At 41.0% G+C, this 15,705-nt stretch overlaps 1 protein-coding gene across 2 annotated transcripts in view; it reads left to right on the forward strand.

The window, feature by feature from the left end:
• parp8 (poly (ADP-ribose) polymerase family, member 8) overlaps positions 1–15,705 on the forward strand; it is a 117,153-nt gene that overhangs the window by 56,654 nt on the left and 44,794 nt on the right. For both annotated transcript variants that reach the window (XR_014600696.1, XM_084055971.1), the window contains exons 8-11: positions 2,129–2,189; positions 2,922–3,012; positions 3,998–4,064; positions 14,865–14,993. Coding sequence is in view for 1 of the 2 variants with exons in the window: in XM_084055971.1 (XP_083912097.1) it covers positions 2,129–2,189; positions 2,922–3,012; positions 3,998–4,064; positions 14,865–14,993 (348 nt within the window). In the remaining variant the exon portion in view is untranslated. The remainder of the gene's footprint in view (positions 1–2,128; positions 2,190–2,921; positions 3,013–3,997; positions 4,065–14,864; positions 14,994–15,705) is intronic.

Genomic DNA, 15,705 nt, shown 5'->3' on the forward strand with positions numbered 1-15,705 from the left:
ACCCCACGACGAATAGTGAACATGGACGATCTACAAGCTCAGAAAGTGTCGCATCGCGACGTGTTGTGAGCATGAAGATGATCTGCCCCCCCCCCCCTTTTCTTGTTGTTGTTAACTCTTTGACTGCCAAAAACGGGAATTCCCGTCCGATGCTACTATGGCTATCATGGCCACGGACGGAAACGACGAAATTATATATAAAAAATAAAAAATAAAACTTTTTTTTTTTTTTAATATATATATATATTTTTTGGTCTTGTTTTTTTTTTTTGTTTATCTCAAAGCAACTAGGAGATAACGCTATCCAAAAAAATTGCTGCTCCATTCACTTCAATGTTAAAAAACAAACGGAGGAAAAATGCACCTTTTTTCGTGGCACTGGGACGACACAGTCTGAAATAAGTGTGGCAATGAAAGAGTTAATGTAATAATGAATTATTACATTTTACCTACATCAAAATGCATGATCGAAATTGGAATTGTAGGAACACAGAATACAAAAGTAAAAAACTAAGAGAAAGTAAGACTTATAAGATGTGTTTTTGTCAGAGTGTTTTGTCATACTTACAGTACATGTAGTCGCATGATGGTGTCGCGCGTCAAAAATAGCCGATCTACAAGCTCACAACACGTCGCGGAAGCAAGGCGTTGTGAACTTGCAGGTCGGCTATTTTTGGCGTGCAACGCATAAATTAGGCTTTAAGCTCCTCACACAGTGGGAGCGTGATGAATAAATGATTTGAAAATGTGTGTGTGTGTGACTTAGATTATTTCACATTAAGCTATTAATTTAGTGATTAAATGGCACACACTGAACGCTCGCGGTGTGGAAGGACCTTTACTGTTGTTACCTCGTTCAATTCTTCACCTCAATTTCCTCCTCCTGCACTTTTTGGACACGTGAACTTTGTAAAGGTGAACTAGACTCACATTATGTCTCTGTTGGGTGGAAACCTCATTATGTCCAAAACTGTTACTTTTCAGGATTCAAATTAAACTAAACTGCGAAAGAAGCAGATCTGCAAGCTCGAAACGCGCCACGTTTCGCGCAATCTGGGAACCCATCGTCAAATAAAAAGGAAAAACAACTTCCCCAGCGTTTTTCACTTTTGCATTTGACTCTGGGGGGAGTGATTAAATAGACCGACGATGACTGGAAACCGGCGTCTGGTCTCTACCCTCAGCCCTCCACTTCCGGTGGTGCGCCTATGTTTTTATTCCCACTAACAATATTTGTCCATGGAACACTAACACCATTTCTCCCAAAGAACATGGATCGTTTTGGTTATAAGCCCACTTGTTTCTATGATAAAAGAACAAGTTAAAATGTCATTAACTCTCCGTGGTTTTGTCGGCTCCGAGGACGCTATTGTTAAATGAGTTTGGGTTTGTTTCCAGTGGGAAGCAAACGCACAGATGTACATCCCGCCCACTACATTTGATTGGGTAAAGCGCGGCCGGATTCCTGATCAGAAGGCACGCCCACTTGTAGGCCAACGCTCACACGTTCTGAAAGGGGCTCCCGACAGATTCAGTATAGCGCAGCTCTGAATCTGTTCTTGAGAGATTACGCTTCGCGTCATTTTTCGAACTTGCGGATCTGCTACTTTTGATGCTTTTGTTTGGCGCTGTAGTATGATCAAGTAGGACGAAAAAAACGAGTTAAAATATGGAGATAAGAGGTTTCTGCCCGACGGCCGATGTTCATAGTAATGTAGAATAATACACTGGAGGCTCTGTGTGACTGCTGGTCTCTCCGAGTTCACATTTTGTGGGGGTTACTTAAACTGGAAGACTCGCCCCAAAACATAGTCGGCCAAAAAAAATGTGCGGACCGCTCACCCCCAGCGGTTTGTGAGTTCTTGTATTTGTTTTACTGAGGTTAAGGTTAGGAATATGTTAGAATCATTTCCTGATGAAAAATACCTTATAGGCCTACTGTATGCTTAGTTGACCGGGGTCCCATTATTACACTAAATATCTAAATATTGAAAATAGCCGATCTACAAGCTCACAATGTGTCGCATGGCGACACGTTGTGAGCTTGTAGATCGGCAATTTTCGGCAGAATAGGGACGCTATATTCATGGGGTTAATGTCTCTCTCTCTCTCCTCTCTCGTTCTACAGGGAATATGGTGCAATTGACGATGTGGATATTGATCTACACATTGATGTCAGTTTCCTAGATGTGAGTATATCTTGTCAATTTTGTTTTGTTTAATTCCTGTATTTTTATCATACGAAAATAGTAACAATGAACAAAATAATTGGAAATAAATACATAAAAACACGTCCCCCTCATGCAGCAGAAAGACTCGACATTAGGAACCTGTGTGTACTGCTGTACTGCTGTACTTTCTAATAGATATGTGTTTTTAATCCCTTCTGTGCCTGAATGCCATTTCCCCCCCTAGTTTACATCCTGTTTGTGTGTAATACCGGCTTTCACCTGATGCGCACCGTCACTACCACCCATTGAGGAATACAGGGAACTTCCGAACACATATCTATTAAAAAATCACACCCAGTGTGAAGAGAGTGGTGCCTTTGAATTAGTGTAACTGGTTGCATCCTTGTGTTGCAATCAGCTGCAGCTGTTGAGGCCGTGCTCAAACGGACGGACGGACGGACGGACGGACCCACACACACGGTCAAGTGTAGGAGTGGCTGGCACCACTCAAAAATACGGACTAATACACGTTCCGAATGTCGAGTTAACATCCGTGGCTACAGGGTCAGAACTTTCAACAGGTTCACAATCTTAGGAAAACGATTGTGTTCACCTTGCAGTACTATTTTGATCATTATAGGCGATTTCTTTTTGTAAATTATTAACAGTTATTTAAATATTTGCATTTGTATCTGCCTATGGCTATGAAGACATTTAGAGATGTTTTCTACTCCCCACCTTGTTGATTAGGAGGAAATAGCGCTGGCATGGGACGTGATCCGCAGAGAGCCTGTCATAGTGCGCCTCCACTGCTCCCTGACACAGTATCTCAATGGAACAGGTGAGTCACATCGTTCTAATGGGAAGAGTGTACAACAATCAAACTCTGTTATCCCATTAAGACCTGAGGCCCATTTTCTAAATGCCTTCTAAATCAGTAGTTCTAACCTTCAAGATTGTTCTAAAATGTTAAAAGATATACAGACGTACAAGCTTGCAGCGCGGCACTTGCGATGTGCTATTTATGAATAGCCAACGCAAAAATCTAAAACCATGCAAAAGCCGTCAGCCCATCCTATACATTAGACCTGGGCGTTTCCCCTTGGCCTCAACCTTCTTCCAGGAGACTGTCCCTAGATTGAATTTCCACAAGGTATTGCAGATCCTACTGTTTTCACCACCAAAATGTGTACAGCTCTCCATTGTAGGCAAAGGCTGAATTACTATAGCCTTTTACCGGAAGAAAAGGCCAATTATTGCTCAGCCAACAGTTGGTACTCTGTGTCAAACGCTCTGATGTTGTTGTAGGCCCACTCGTACCCTATACAAACATCTTTGTCCCGATGATGCGTGGCAAAGTGGTGTGTTGAGGTAGGTGGCGGAGTGCCCACGTCAAGCGTGACCATAATACAGAGTTCCAGGTTAACCGTGATGTCCGAATATGGAGTGCGTAGGACGCTCACTCTCACCTCTTGGGTACCCATGGTGATCTAATGTGGCCGATCTAGTGACGTGAAATCCTCTCGAACAGTTCTCGTATCCTCCTTGCTACACGGCAGACAGCGTGTTCAGATACACGGCAGACAGCGTGATACTGAGCTTTTACTGTTATATATTGTATGTATTGTGATGAATTGAGTATGATGGACCGCAATGACTTTTGACTGTACTACACGTACTGCTAACAATCGTGTAATCACTGAATCAATCAATTGTTTGCAAAATCTATAAATCTATCCAACGTATTTATCCTGTGTGTGTGTGTGTGTGTGTGTGTGTGTGTGTGCGTGTGCGTGTGCGTGTGCGTGTGCGTGTGCGTCTCTCAGTCCCAACAGTGGATGTGTTCCAGGTATCAACTAAAGACAGGTTCGGTCTGGGACATCAGCTGAAAAAGTGAGTGAAACAGCCCGTTCATAAATGAATAATATGTAATATAATAATAGTATTTAATTCATAATATATATATTCATATTGTATAATTTACATCTATTAACCTTTCAGTTTGTGTTCGATGCAATCCACTCAGTGGGCATCTTATTTAATATTGTCCCGGTGAAAACCATCCCTTTATTATTATTATTTTAAGTAGTGACAATAGCCAATAGCCAATGTAGAAAAGTTCACAACGTGTTAAATCGCGACACGTGAGCTTGTAGCTCTGCTATTTTCACTACCTTTGTGCGACACTCTTGTACTAAACTTAAAGGGATATTTCACTTTCAAAAAATAAATTGGTCATTTTATTATCTACTCAGACTCCGATGAATCTATCATGGTTAAAATGGAGTTTGAAGTTACAATGAGTTTGTATAGGAAGGGGGCGTGTCTGATCAAATGAATGAATACTGAATTTATATATCTTTGTCCCGATGATGCCACCATCATCGGGACAAAGATGTGGCTAAATGGTTGTTGTTTTGTTCCAGGGACCCCCCAGAAGCAAATATTTGAGTTAAACATTTATATTATATTCAAAGATTTGCACACATTTTCACAACTTTATTTAAAAAAAATAGCAGATCTACAAGCTCATAGCGTGGCACTCTATTTTTGAATAGCCAAAGTATAAAATATGGATAAAGTGGTTGCACAGACGTGTTCCCGGTATTAATGGGTTAAAGACAGTGCTAAAAAAGCAAAACATACCAGATCTACAAGCTGAAACACGTTGTGAGCTAGTAGATCGGCTACTTGTGCGTGACACTGTAGTATGATTGAAGTAGGGCATTCATTTATGGGAAAGCTGAAATTTGCTGAAAAAGTTGAAATTTGGAGATTTTTTGTGGGTCTCATTCATGAAACAAGAGCAGCAGAACACATTTGTGAATAAATTATGAACAAGCTTACATTTTTGGCATTAATCAGAGAAAGTATATTTGCATAGCACATTTCATACGCAATTCAAGTTGCTTTACATAAAAGGCATAAAAAGAAGGAATAAAATATAGAAATAAAACATGAAATGGGCATAAAATAATAACGCCCAAAGTAAGTCAATAGTTTGTATTTTTTATACTAAGTTCCACACCATCAGCAATACATTTATTCTACAAAAAAAGACCCATCACCCTTGAGTATAATCTATATTAATCATGTATATCGTTGCTGCCTGGTCCTTATTTTTCCAAAACTGAAAATCAACAGACAAGGATAATTCCTTTAACAGGTCCGTTAATGAAAGTCCTTGCGGTCTTGTTTCCAATGAGGGCCTGGGAGCAATTAAGGGTTAAGAGTCTTGCTCAGGGACAAATTTCATTTCATCGGCACATTTGCTGGCCTGGCCTGGAATCGTACCTGGGGCAACCAGGGCCTCTGGCTCCCTAGGCGGGCTCACTAACCACTCAGCTATGGCCGCCCCACCACAATGAGACAGTCCTCCTCATTAAAAACCGTCGCACTGCTACCGAGGCAGTAGTGATGAGAATGATGTTTTTTTTTAAATAAAATGTTTCGGTGTCTACATAGTCCATCCCCCGTCAGACCAGGGACGTGCGGAGGGATTTGGAGAGGCAGGGGCTGGAGTTTCAAAAAGGCACCTATTTTTTTTTTTTTTTACGAAAAATTACCATACTTTTAGGCCCGAAACCCCGAAAAGGTATCATTGCATGCTTAATGTCCTCAAAGTCACGCATCCAACAAGCTTGGACCTTCCGTTCCGATTCGTTTTCGATCGCCGATTTCCTTCCGATTTAGTTTTGGCCATTGTTGTCCGTTCTTTTTTAATAACACAGGCTAGGAAGGTCGTACGGCGACAAACTAGATACCTGAGGAAAGTTCACTTTGAGCTGCATCCATTTCTGTTTTGCAGTTGTTTTCTGACTTCCTCCGTCAGAAAACATCGGTTTAGTCTAGTCTGTGTTATTACACGTGTGAATATAGTAAGCTACAACAAAGGCACCCAGGAGGCAATTAGTTGATGGATGGCACACTTTGTCCACAGGGACTGTCACCAGAAATGGCCAATGTCTGAGGCATGTCAGAGATTGATGAGAACAAACGGCAGGGATGTATACTATTCCTGAGCCTTTGAGATAGAAGAGTTGCATCAACGAGGGGTCAGAAACACATGTGTGCCGTTGGAGTTAACGGAGATGGTACAACTCGTGCCCTATTGGCCAAAATATGGTGAAAGAAATATTAAACTACAATACCAGGCGGTTCACAGGCCAGAACCATGACCGATTTGTGTGCTTGTAGATCAGCTATTTATGTCGAGGAGATGTTAGTGTGTATACAGGGGAAATAAGGAGGGGGCAATGTACAGACCCCTGGGGGACCTCGGTCAACAAAGTACATAGGGTTTAAGTGGTTAATTAAGTAAGTGTCTGTCCCCAGATGGCCGATGACTACAATGATAATCCCCTGAGGAAATGAAAGCACACATTATCTGATGACTGAGACATCGTTGATAAAGTGAAGCTTAATTAATACTCACAATAACTGATCTTTAAAAAGCCACAATGAGACTAAAGTCTCTTCTCGTCTCTGTCGTGTGGAAACTTCATACAGTATGTCCAACACTGTTACTTTTCAAAATTCAAATTCATAAATGGCAAAAATAGCCGACAAGCTCAAAACGAGTCGCGATGCCGCCCGTTTTGACCTTGTAGATTGTCTATTTTTGCTGCTTTTGTGAGACACTGTAGTATGACAAATTAATGACGATTAATTTATAAGGAAAAAAAACTCAAAAAAGTTAAAACATGGGACATCTGTAATTACCCAGAGAGCTAAAGGAGAATGACAGGAGAAAAATAGAATTAAAGGAACAAATCAAGAAATAAACAGATATAAAACTAAAGAAAAGGGAAAATAAAAACAAGTTTAAAAAGGCTACACATCAAAGCAGGAGCAGTTATTGGCAAGTGTGTTTGAATGGTAATCCTTTTTAGAACGTCTTAGAGGAATCAGGGAAGCTAATTTGAATCAGGTCTGCATGCAGGTGTTTCCACGACCAAGGCCCAACATAAGAAAGACTTATCTTACCTGCCTCAGGCAGTGGTGTAAAGTAACTAAGTACATTTACTCTTTACTACTTTTGAGGTACTTTTACTTTACTGGAGTATTTCCCAATTGTCTATACTTTTACTTCTACTCCACTACATCTCAGAGGCAAATGTTGTACTTTTACTCCACTACAATTATTTGAAAACTTTAGTTACTAGTTACTTTGCAGATATAAAGTATTACATCATAAAACATACATTAACCACCTTAGCCCTATTTTATACCTAGGCTATTTTAAAATAGCCGATCTACAAGCTCACAATCGCGACACGTTGTGAGCTTGTAGATCTGCTATTTTCAAACATTACTTTTACTTTCTAAGTATATTTTGATGCCAATACTTTTGTACTTTTACTCAAGTACATTTTTAATAGTGGACTTTTACTTGTAAGGGCGCGCTCTCACCGCACTTTTATTTTACCTCTGGGGCAGAATCTGCCAATGCTTTGTCAATGCAAATGCGTGGATTCACGCAAGAGCAGATTTTTCTGCTTATCGCGCAGACCTTGCGTTTATCCGCTCTACACGAAGAAGCATAAAACTGCTGGAGGCAGGAGCTGATTTTCCCCCTCTGTCCAATCGGGTGAGTCGAAGGCGGACCGTCCCAAGACTCAGGAAGCAACATGGTGCTCTCAGTGGACCAACTGGTTGTAGCTGTTGCATCTCACCCAGTACTTTATGATTTGTGCACTTGGGGTTCGTACATCTACATCTACATACACATTCAGATTTAAAATATAAAGTGCTTACCCCATGGCCACGGATTTTACAATCATGTACGGGCCCTCAAAAGTACCCGTATCTTCCGTATTGTTCAATAAAAAGCATTTTAATCCGATTTGGTGGCCATTTTCCCATAGAGTTATAATGTACCAACAGTGCAATACACCTCTTAACCGCTAGGGTCGCGCAGTTGAAAGCATACGGAGAAAATGACCACTGATTGGATTAAAATGCTTTTTATTGAACAATACGGAAGATACGGATACTTATCAGGGCCCGTACATGATTGTAACATCCGTGGCCATGGGGTAAGTACTTTATATCTTAAATCTGAATGTGTATGTAGATGTACGAACCCCAAGTGTGAAAGTGCAAGACATTTTTTGTCTAGTGGCTAGTGTCTAGTGGCGGTGCGGGCTACGGGGACGGTCTTGAATGTGAGTGACAGGTGCGTCACAGCGTTTTTCTAGAATCCGCTGGCTGCAAAAAACTGTGGCCGCGCACAACCTGCGTTTAACAGCGCCCAGCCAACTTTTGGTGAGAGCGCGCCCTAAGGGTACGCTCTCACCAAAAGTTGGCTGGCCGCTATAATATAAAGTAGCCTACTTACCCCATGGCCACGGATGTTACAATCATGTACGGGCCCTCATAAGTATCCGTATCTTCCGTATTGTTCAATAAAAAGCATTTTAATCCAATCAGTGGTCATTTCCTCCATTATGCTTTCAACTGCGCGACCCTAGCGGTTGAGAGGTGTATTGCACTATTGGTACATTATAACTCTATGGGAAAATGGCCACCAATTGGATTAAAATGCTTTTTATTGAACAATACGGAAGATACGGGTACTTCTTAGGGCCCGTACATGATTGTAAAATCCGTGGCCATGGGGTAAGCACTTTATATTTTAAATCTGAATGTGTATGTAGATGTACAAACCCCAAATGCAAAAGTGAAGACTATTTTTAACTGACAAGGCTATTAAATATATAGTTAGAGTAATATTATTACACTAAATATATTATTACACTAACCTGAAGCCTTTGCGACCGCACTGACTTGTAACCAGGCCAGTTCTTTAATGTCAGACAGTCTATGGAACTCTTTCATGGTCAAATCATAAAGTAGCCTACTGGGTGAGATGCAACAGCTACAACCAGTTGGTCCACTGAGAGCACCATGTTGCTTCTGAGTCTTGGGACGGTCCGCATTCGACTCACCCGATTGGACAGAGGGGGAAAATCAGCTCCTGCCTCCAGCAGTTTTATGTTTCTTCGTGTAGAGTGGATAAACGCAAGGTCTGCGCGACAAGCGGAAAAATCTGCTATTGCGTGAATCCACGCATTTGCATTGACAAAGCATTGGCAGATTCTGCCCCAGAGGTAAAATAAAAGTGCGGTGGGAGTGCACCCTAACAGAGTATTTCTGCATTGCGGTATTGATACTTTTACTTAAGTAAAACATTTGAGTACTTTTTCTACCACTGGCCTCAGGCATAGTGCAGCCAAGCATTGGAATCTGAGCTTAAGAGTGTTCTGAATACTAGGCCAATAAACAGATGGGGATTCTAATAGTTTGTCTTCTAAGCCATTAAATCTCAAAGTGCGGTCCGGGGACCCCCAGGGGTCCTTGAGGAGTTACGGCCTGTAACTCTGAGAGAGTACAAATGGAACCAAATGGACCCTTACGATTTGATAGCGTATATAGGCTCTATGCACAGCAGCCATATTATCACTTCTTTCACAGGTGTTACCAATGATACTAATGAAGGCTCGGAAACAGGTCCATTTGGTTCCATTTGTACACTCTCAGAGTTACACACCCGTAAGGGGCCATTTGGAAGCCCATGAGGGTCCCTGGACCCCAACTGTAGCAGAGTGTTTCCAGTGAGCCAACATGCACCATATCAGCACCCTGACTCTGTATGACCAGAATGGAACAGAGCCTTCATTAGTATCATTGGTAACACCTGTGAATGTCTTCATAATATGGCTGCTGTGAATAGAGCCTATTAGGGTCTCAGAGATAGAACATGTTATTAAATGGGGTACTTGGCAGGGACGCATCTGTGACTTCCAAGGTGGGGGGGGGGCAGTTTTTTCAACAGGCCCACATTACCTCGCGCAAACACATATTCATACCTACAACAGATAATAATACTTTATTTAGCCGTATCGTATTTGCCGTATTTGAAGTGTGCGCTAGAAACGCCATCATTGTTGATGATCGCCTGCCTAGCCTCTTCAAATGCAATATTGTAACGATTCCATAAACCGGAGGCAGGGACATGGCCTTATTATCCAACTTAACTCTTTCATTGTCACGGACGGGAATTCCCGTCCGATTCTTTTTAACCCATTAAGGCCCGAGGTTCCGTTTCTACAAAATGTCTTCTAAAACAGTTTTTTGAAAAAACGTATATAACTACTGTATGTCCGTGGTTTTCAAACTTTTTAATGTTAAGGACCCCAAAATGTATATGTATTTGGCCGCGGACCCCCATCTCAAAACATTTTGTTCCAGGGACCCCCAGAAGCAAAGATTTGAGTTACAAATGTTCGCTTAAAGGGCAAGACCACTTTGGTAGAGGTTTGGGTTGTGTAGTTACCTTGCCATAATGTAACTCCAAAGGTGGGCAAGAAATTAAAAAAAATTGCTCCATTGATTAGAAATTGATAATTCAAAATATGCTCCTCATTGACTTACATTGTACGGTAAAACTGCTCTCAAAGTCACTCTTTTAGCACAAAAATGAACGCAAACAAAGTTGATTCAGACAATATAGAACATCACCAAACCCAGTACTGTTTTTTTTTTTAAATAAAAAATTCAACTTCCTGTTGATTTTGCCATTTTTAATAAGTAGAAAACCCGGACTGGATCGGCGGATCCGGATCCAGATCTTCAAATAGTAAAATCAACAGGAAGTTGACATTTTTATTTAAAAAAAAAACAGTACTGGGTTTGGTGATGTTCTATATTGTCTGAATCAACTTTGTTTGCGTTCATTTATGTGCTAAAAGAGTGACTTTGAGATCTGTTTTACCGTACAATGTAAGTCAATGAGGAGCATATTTTGAATTATCAATTTCTAATCAATGGAGCAATTATTTTTGATTTCTTGCCCACCTTTGGAGTTACATCATGGCAAGGTAACTACACAACCCAAACCTCTACCAAAGTGGTCTTACCCTTTAAAAAATATATTCAAAGATTTGCAAAAATGTTCTCGATTTTTCAAAAATAGCAGATATACAAGCTCGTAGCACGGCACTCGGTGAATAGCCAGTGTAAAATAATGCTTTTTAGCTCAAATCAAAAAATGACACAGATGCGTCCCAGGTCTTAAAGAGTTAAATTGTTTCATAAAAGATTGCGCTGTTCTCTGTCGCCCGAGTGATTAGGTTCACTTTCCACTCACCCGGATCCGGAAATAACGTCATCCGACGTTATAAACCTCCTGTTTATTGGTTTCCTGGAAATGGTTTTATCTCAAGTTAACTGGCTTTGCCCTGGATTCGGCGATATACGAAGCGACAGCTCCGGTTATATTTTCTTTTCTCTGGACGACGAACAGTGATCCCCTTTGTGTATACCAACGGTCTGACAAGCGATTATAATATATATAAATGTTCTGTGGCCAGTTGGGGAGGTTGCGAAGACGTGCATTTTTGCCGGTAGATGCTGTTTTCAGCCGGCCTGTGACATGGAAAGTTACCTCGTGGGTGAAGTTACCTCTGGGGGTCGGCCATGGATACTGTTTGTGTCGACACACGATCCGACGATGGATCATAAGGGATAAAAAATGTCTGTGACCAGTTGAAAAAGTAAAAAAAAACATGAAAACGCTGGCAGTGGGTGAGTTTATTAACCCATTAAGACCTGAAGCCGATTCTACAAATGTCTTCTATATCAGTGGTGCTCAAACTTTTTCATGTCAAGGACCCCCAAAATGATATGTATTTGGCCGTCGACCCCCATCTCAAAATGTGTTGTTCCAGGGACCCCCAGAAGCAAAGAATAGAGTTAAAAATGTTCACTTTAAAAATATATATTCAAAGATTTGCACACGTTTTCACGATTAAAAAAAAATAGCAGATCTACAAGCTCAGTGCCGCGCTATGAGCTTGTAGATCTGCTATTTTTGAATAGCCAAAGTGTAAAATAATGCTTTTTTAGCTCAAATGAAAAAGTGACACAGATGCGTTCCAGGTCTTAATGGGTTCATGTATATACTGTGGCAGTGAAAGAGTTAATAGCATGCCCATTGATTGGAAAGCGTCGCACTCCACACACACGTACTTCCTCTCCAGTCTCCCAAGTTCCACACCAGTTCCCACGCACACACCCAGCCTCCCAACCATTCACAGAGCCGCATGCTGCTGCTAGAACACCTCCCTGTGGCTGTGATTGACCATTAACCCGCCATAGAAACACTTTGAAGTCCCCACACAGGGTTCGCTAAATCATTCCCTTGTTTTGCAGCTCAGCTGAGAAATAAATGTGTAAACTGAGGTGTAAAGTGCGCTATCTATTTTATACACATGGACAGTGGTGTAAAGTAGCCTACATTTACTCAAGTACTGTTCTTACCGGAGTATTTCCAATTGTCTATACGTTTACTTCTACTCCACTACATCTCAGAGGCAGATTATTGTACTTTTACTCCACTACAATTATTTGAAAACTTTAGTTACTAGTTACTTTGCAGATATAATTATTACATTATTATAAAACATACATTAACCACTTCAGCCCTATTTTATACCTAAGCTATTTGAAAATAGCAGATCTACAAGCTCACAACGCGTCGCATCGCGACGCGTTGTGAGCATGTAGATCTGCTATTTTCAAACATTTTTGTACTTTTACTTTTGGTACTTTGATACCAATACTTTTGTACTTTTACTCAAGTGAATTTTTAATTCCAGACTTTTACTTGGTAACAGAGTACTTCTACATTGCAGTATTGATACTTTTACTTAAGTAAAACATTTGAGTACTTTCCCCACCACTGCACATGGACATGTACACGTACGTGAATAAGCATCCAATTGGCGTTATCGTGTCTGTCTCTGCAGTCTGTGACCGGAGTCTGACTGAAGCGGGAGCGAGCGAGGCAAAGCCAGGCAGCATAGCAGCGAGCAGAAACACACACAGAGGGGAGGAGAGGGAGGGGAGGGGGCCGCTCTGCCTGCACACTCTGCTGGGGCGTGGAGTTTCAGCGGCCGCTGTGTCCTAGTGGCTGCCTTATCACACCCTCTTTTTACCAGCTTGCTCTGAAGCTGGTCAAGGCACACCCTGAGGAATGTGGCCGTTTCCTTCCAAATGGGGGCGTGCCCTTCATTTCTTATATGTGTCCTGGCGCCGCTGACGCAGAGTCATCTCGTCTTCTTTCTCGCCTAATTATTCAGAGCAGAAAAAACTCAGTTATGATTTTTTTTCATCTAAAATATGCTAAAGCCACAGTAGCAATCCGGTAATATCAGGCTATATTTCACTTAAATGTCAGAGCTTGACTCGGCATGTAATTATGACATAAAGGTATTAATGTGAACTGAAATCGAAAATAATGTCACGAGCCGCAGAGAGTTCGCCAGTAGTTGGCTAATAGTTAAGCTAATTTCATTACTTACCCAATGTTTGCGGCCAAACGCGGAAATGTCAGTGCTCCATGACTTGCCGACGTACGTGCTTTCATGTACTGTACATCCCAAAGAAACAATTATTAACCACGTTATGGTGTTATAATGACTTGATTATTATAATAGCCGTGAATGTTATTCTTCTTCGTGGGTTGGAAAGATGATCTGTTCCGGGGCATCCTCTTCTTCGTTGCTCACAAGCTTGTGAGCTTGTAGATCTGCTATTATGCTTTAACTATCATTTCGACAACGCCTCAAACTTTTACACACACACACACACACACACACACACACACACACACACACACACACACACACACACACACACACACACACACACACACACACACACACACACACACACACACACACACACACACACACACACCGTCTGCCGGCCCACTCCACAACTCAAGCTCGCGGCTTGCTAGCCTTCTCCTGGAGGTCTCGGAGGCGGCTTGCCTTTTCATGTTTATATTGTAGTTTGTTTTCCATCCTGCATTTTAACTGTTATATTGTATGTTAGGATGATGCAACACGTTGCTAGTTTGATAAGGCATGAATTCTATAAAGACATACACAAACAAACAAAACATGTTTCAGGAAAATAGCAGATCTACAAGCTCACAACGTGTCGCACTGCGACACGTTGTGAGCTTGTAGATCGGCTATTTTGGATGTCTGCACAGTGTAACATTACTGTCGTGTTTAAAAATGAATGAATAAACACAAAAATAACCAAGGTTACTGTAGCAACATTTTCCATGTAAGGTATTATGCCAGTTGTAAGTAAGTACTTGATTAGACCCCATGAGAGTGTACAAATGGAACCAAATGGACCCATTTGGGTATGCTATAAGCCAGTAGTGAAAAGGGAAAACGTGCATTTATGAATGAACAACTTAAGCCCTGTTTGAAATAGTGAAAGTAGAAGAAAGGTTGTGAGCTCCACTTTTATAAAGGCTAAATGTGAATTAATAGCAGCATTTATATCATTTATCCTTTTTAATATGAATAAGAACCTTAGAGTCAACTTTCTAATAGGCTGGATGGGTGGAGCAGTGGTAAAATATTTAGGTACTAGCTTGTAGATTTGCCTTTTTTTTTTAACTGAAGTGTTAACTCAATGACACAAACTTCAATGCATACTCAAGTTTCAACTTTTCAATTGCAATTTTTCTTGTTTAAATAGAACGTACACGATGCATATCAAATTTTGAGGAAGCACTGTTCAAAGCATAATGAAAGCTTGTGTTGTGTTGTGTTGTGTTGTGTTGTGTTGTGTTGTGTTGCGTTGCGTTGTGTTGTGGTGTGTCAGGATCATGCAGACGTTCGTGACGCAGCAGTGGAAACATCAGAGCAAGGAGAAGCTCAACTGTCCACACAACAAGAAGAACAATGACAAGAAGGTCAAGTCCCCTCTGCACATCTTCTCCACGCTGCGCAGGTCAGAGAGACAGAACACCTGCTTCTCATACACACTTCAAACTGTACATTGTATCTATTGAGTTTAGGAACATTCATGGCATTTTTGGAGTCAAATAATGGCCAATATATCGGCCGGACCCAGTGGGGGCTCCTCACTGGCAGGTGCACAGTAGGGTATAAACTGCAGTGTGAAACAGTGGGAGGAATCAATTGGCATAACAACTAAATTGCAGCGGTGTAAAGTAACTAAGTACACTTTAGTGGAGCATTTCCAATTTTCAATACGTTTTACTTCTATCCACTACATCTCTGAGGATAATATTGTACTTTTACTCCCCTACAATTATTTGAAAACTTTACTTTGTAGATTGTGTTTATTATTACAAAGCATACATTAACCACTTCAGCCCTAAATACAATTCGGCCATTTGAAAATAGCCGATCTACAAGCTCACAATACGTCGCGATGCGACACATTTTTATACATTTATACATTTGAAAACTTGTGAAAAGGGACATAATTGCATAATGAGTACTTTCTACTTCACAATACTGTTGTACTTTTACTCAAGTACATTTTGAATTCCAGACTTTTACCTGTAACAGAGTATTTCTACAATGCAGTATTGATACTTTTACTTCTTTTTTTTGCGTTGTAGACGCAAAATAAGTGAGTTTTGGACACTGACCAATCCTGCACCGTGATTGGCCAATAGTCTACAACGCAGTCT

This window comes from Gymnoscopelus microlampas, assembly GCF_963454915.1.
Source record: "Gymnoscopelus microlampas genome assembly, chromosome: 4".
Classification (NCBI taxonomy): Eukaryota; Metazoa; Chordata; class Actinopteri; order Myctophiformes; family Myctophidae; genus Gymnoscopelus; species Gymnoscopelus microlampas.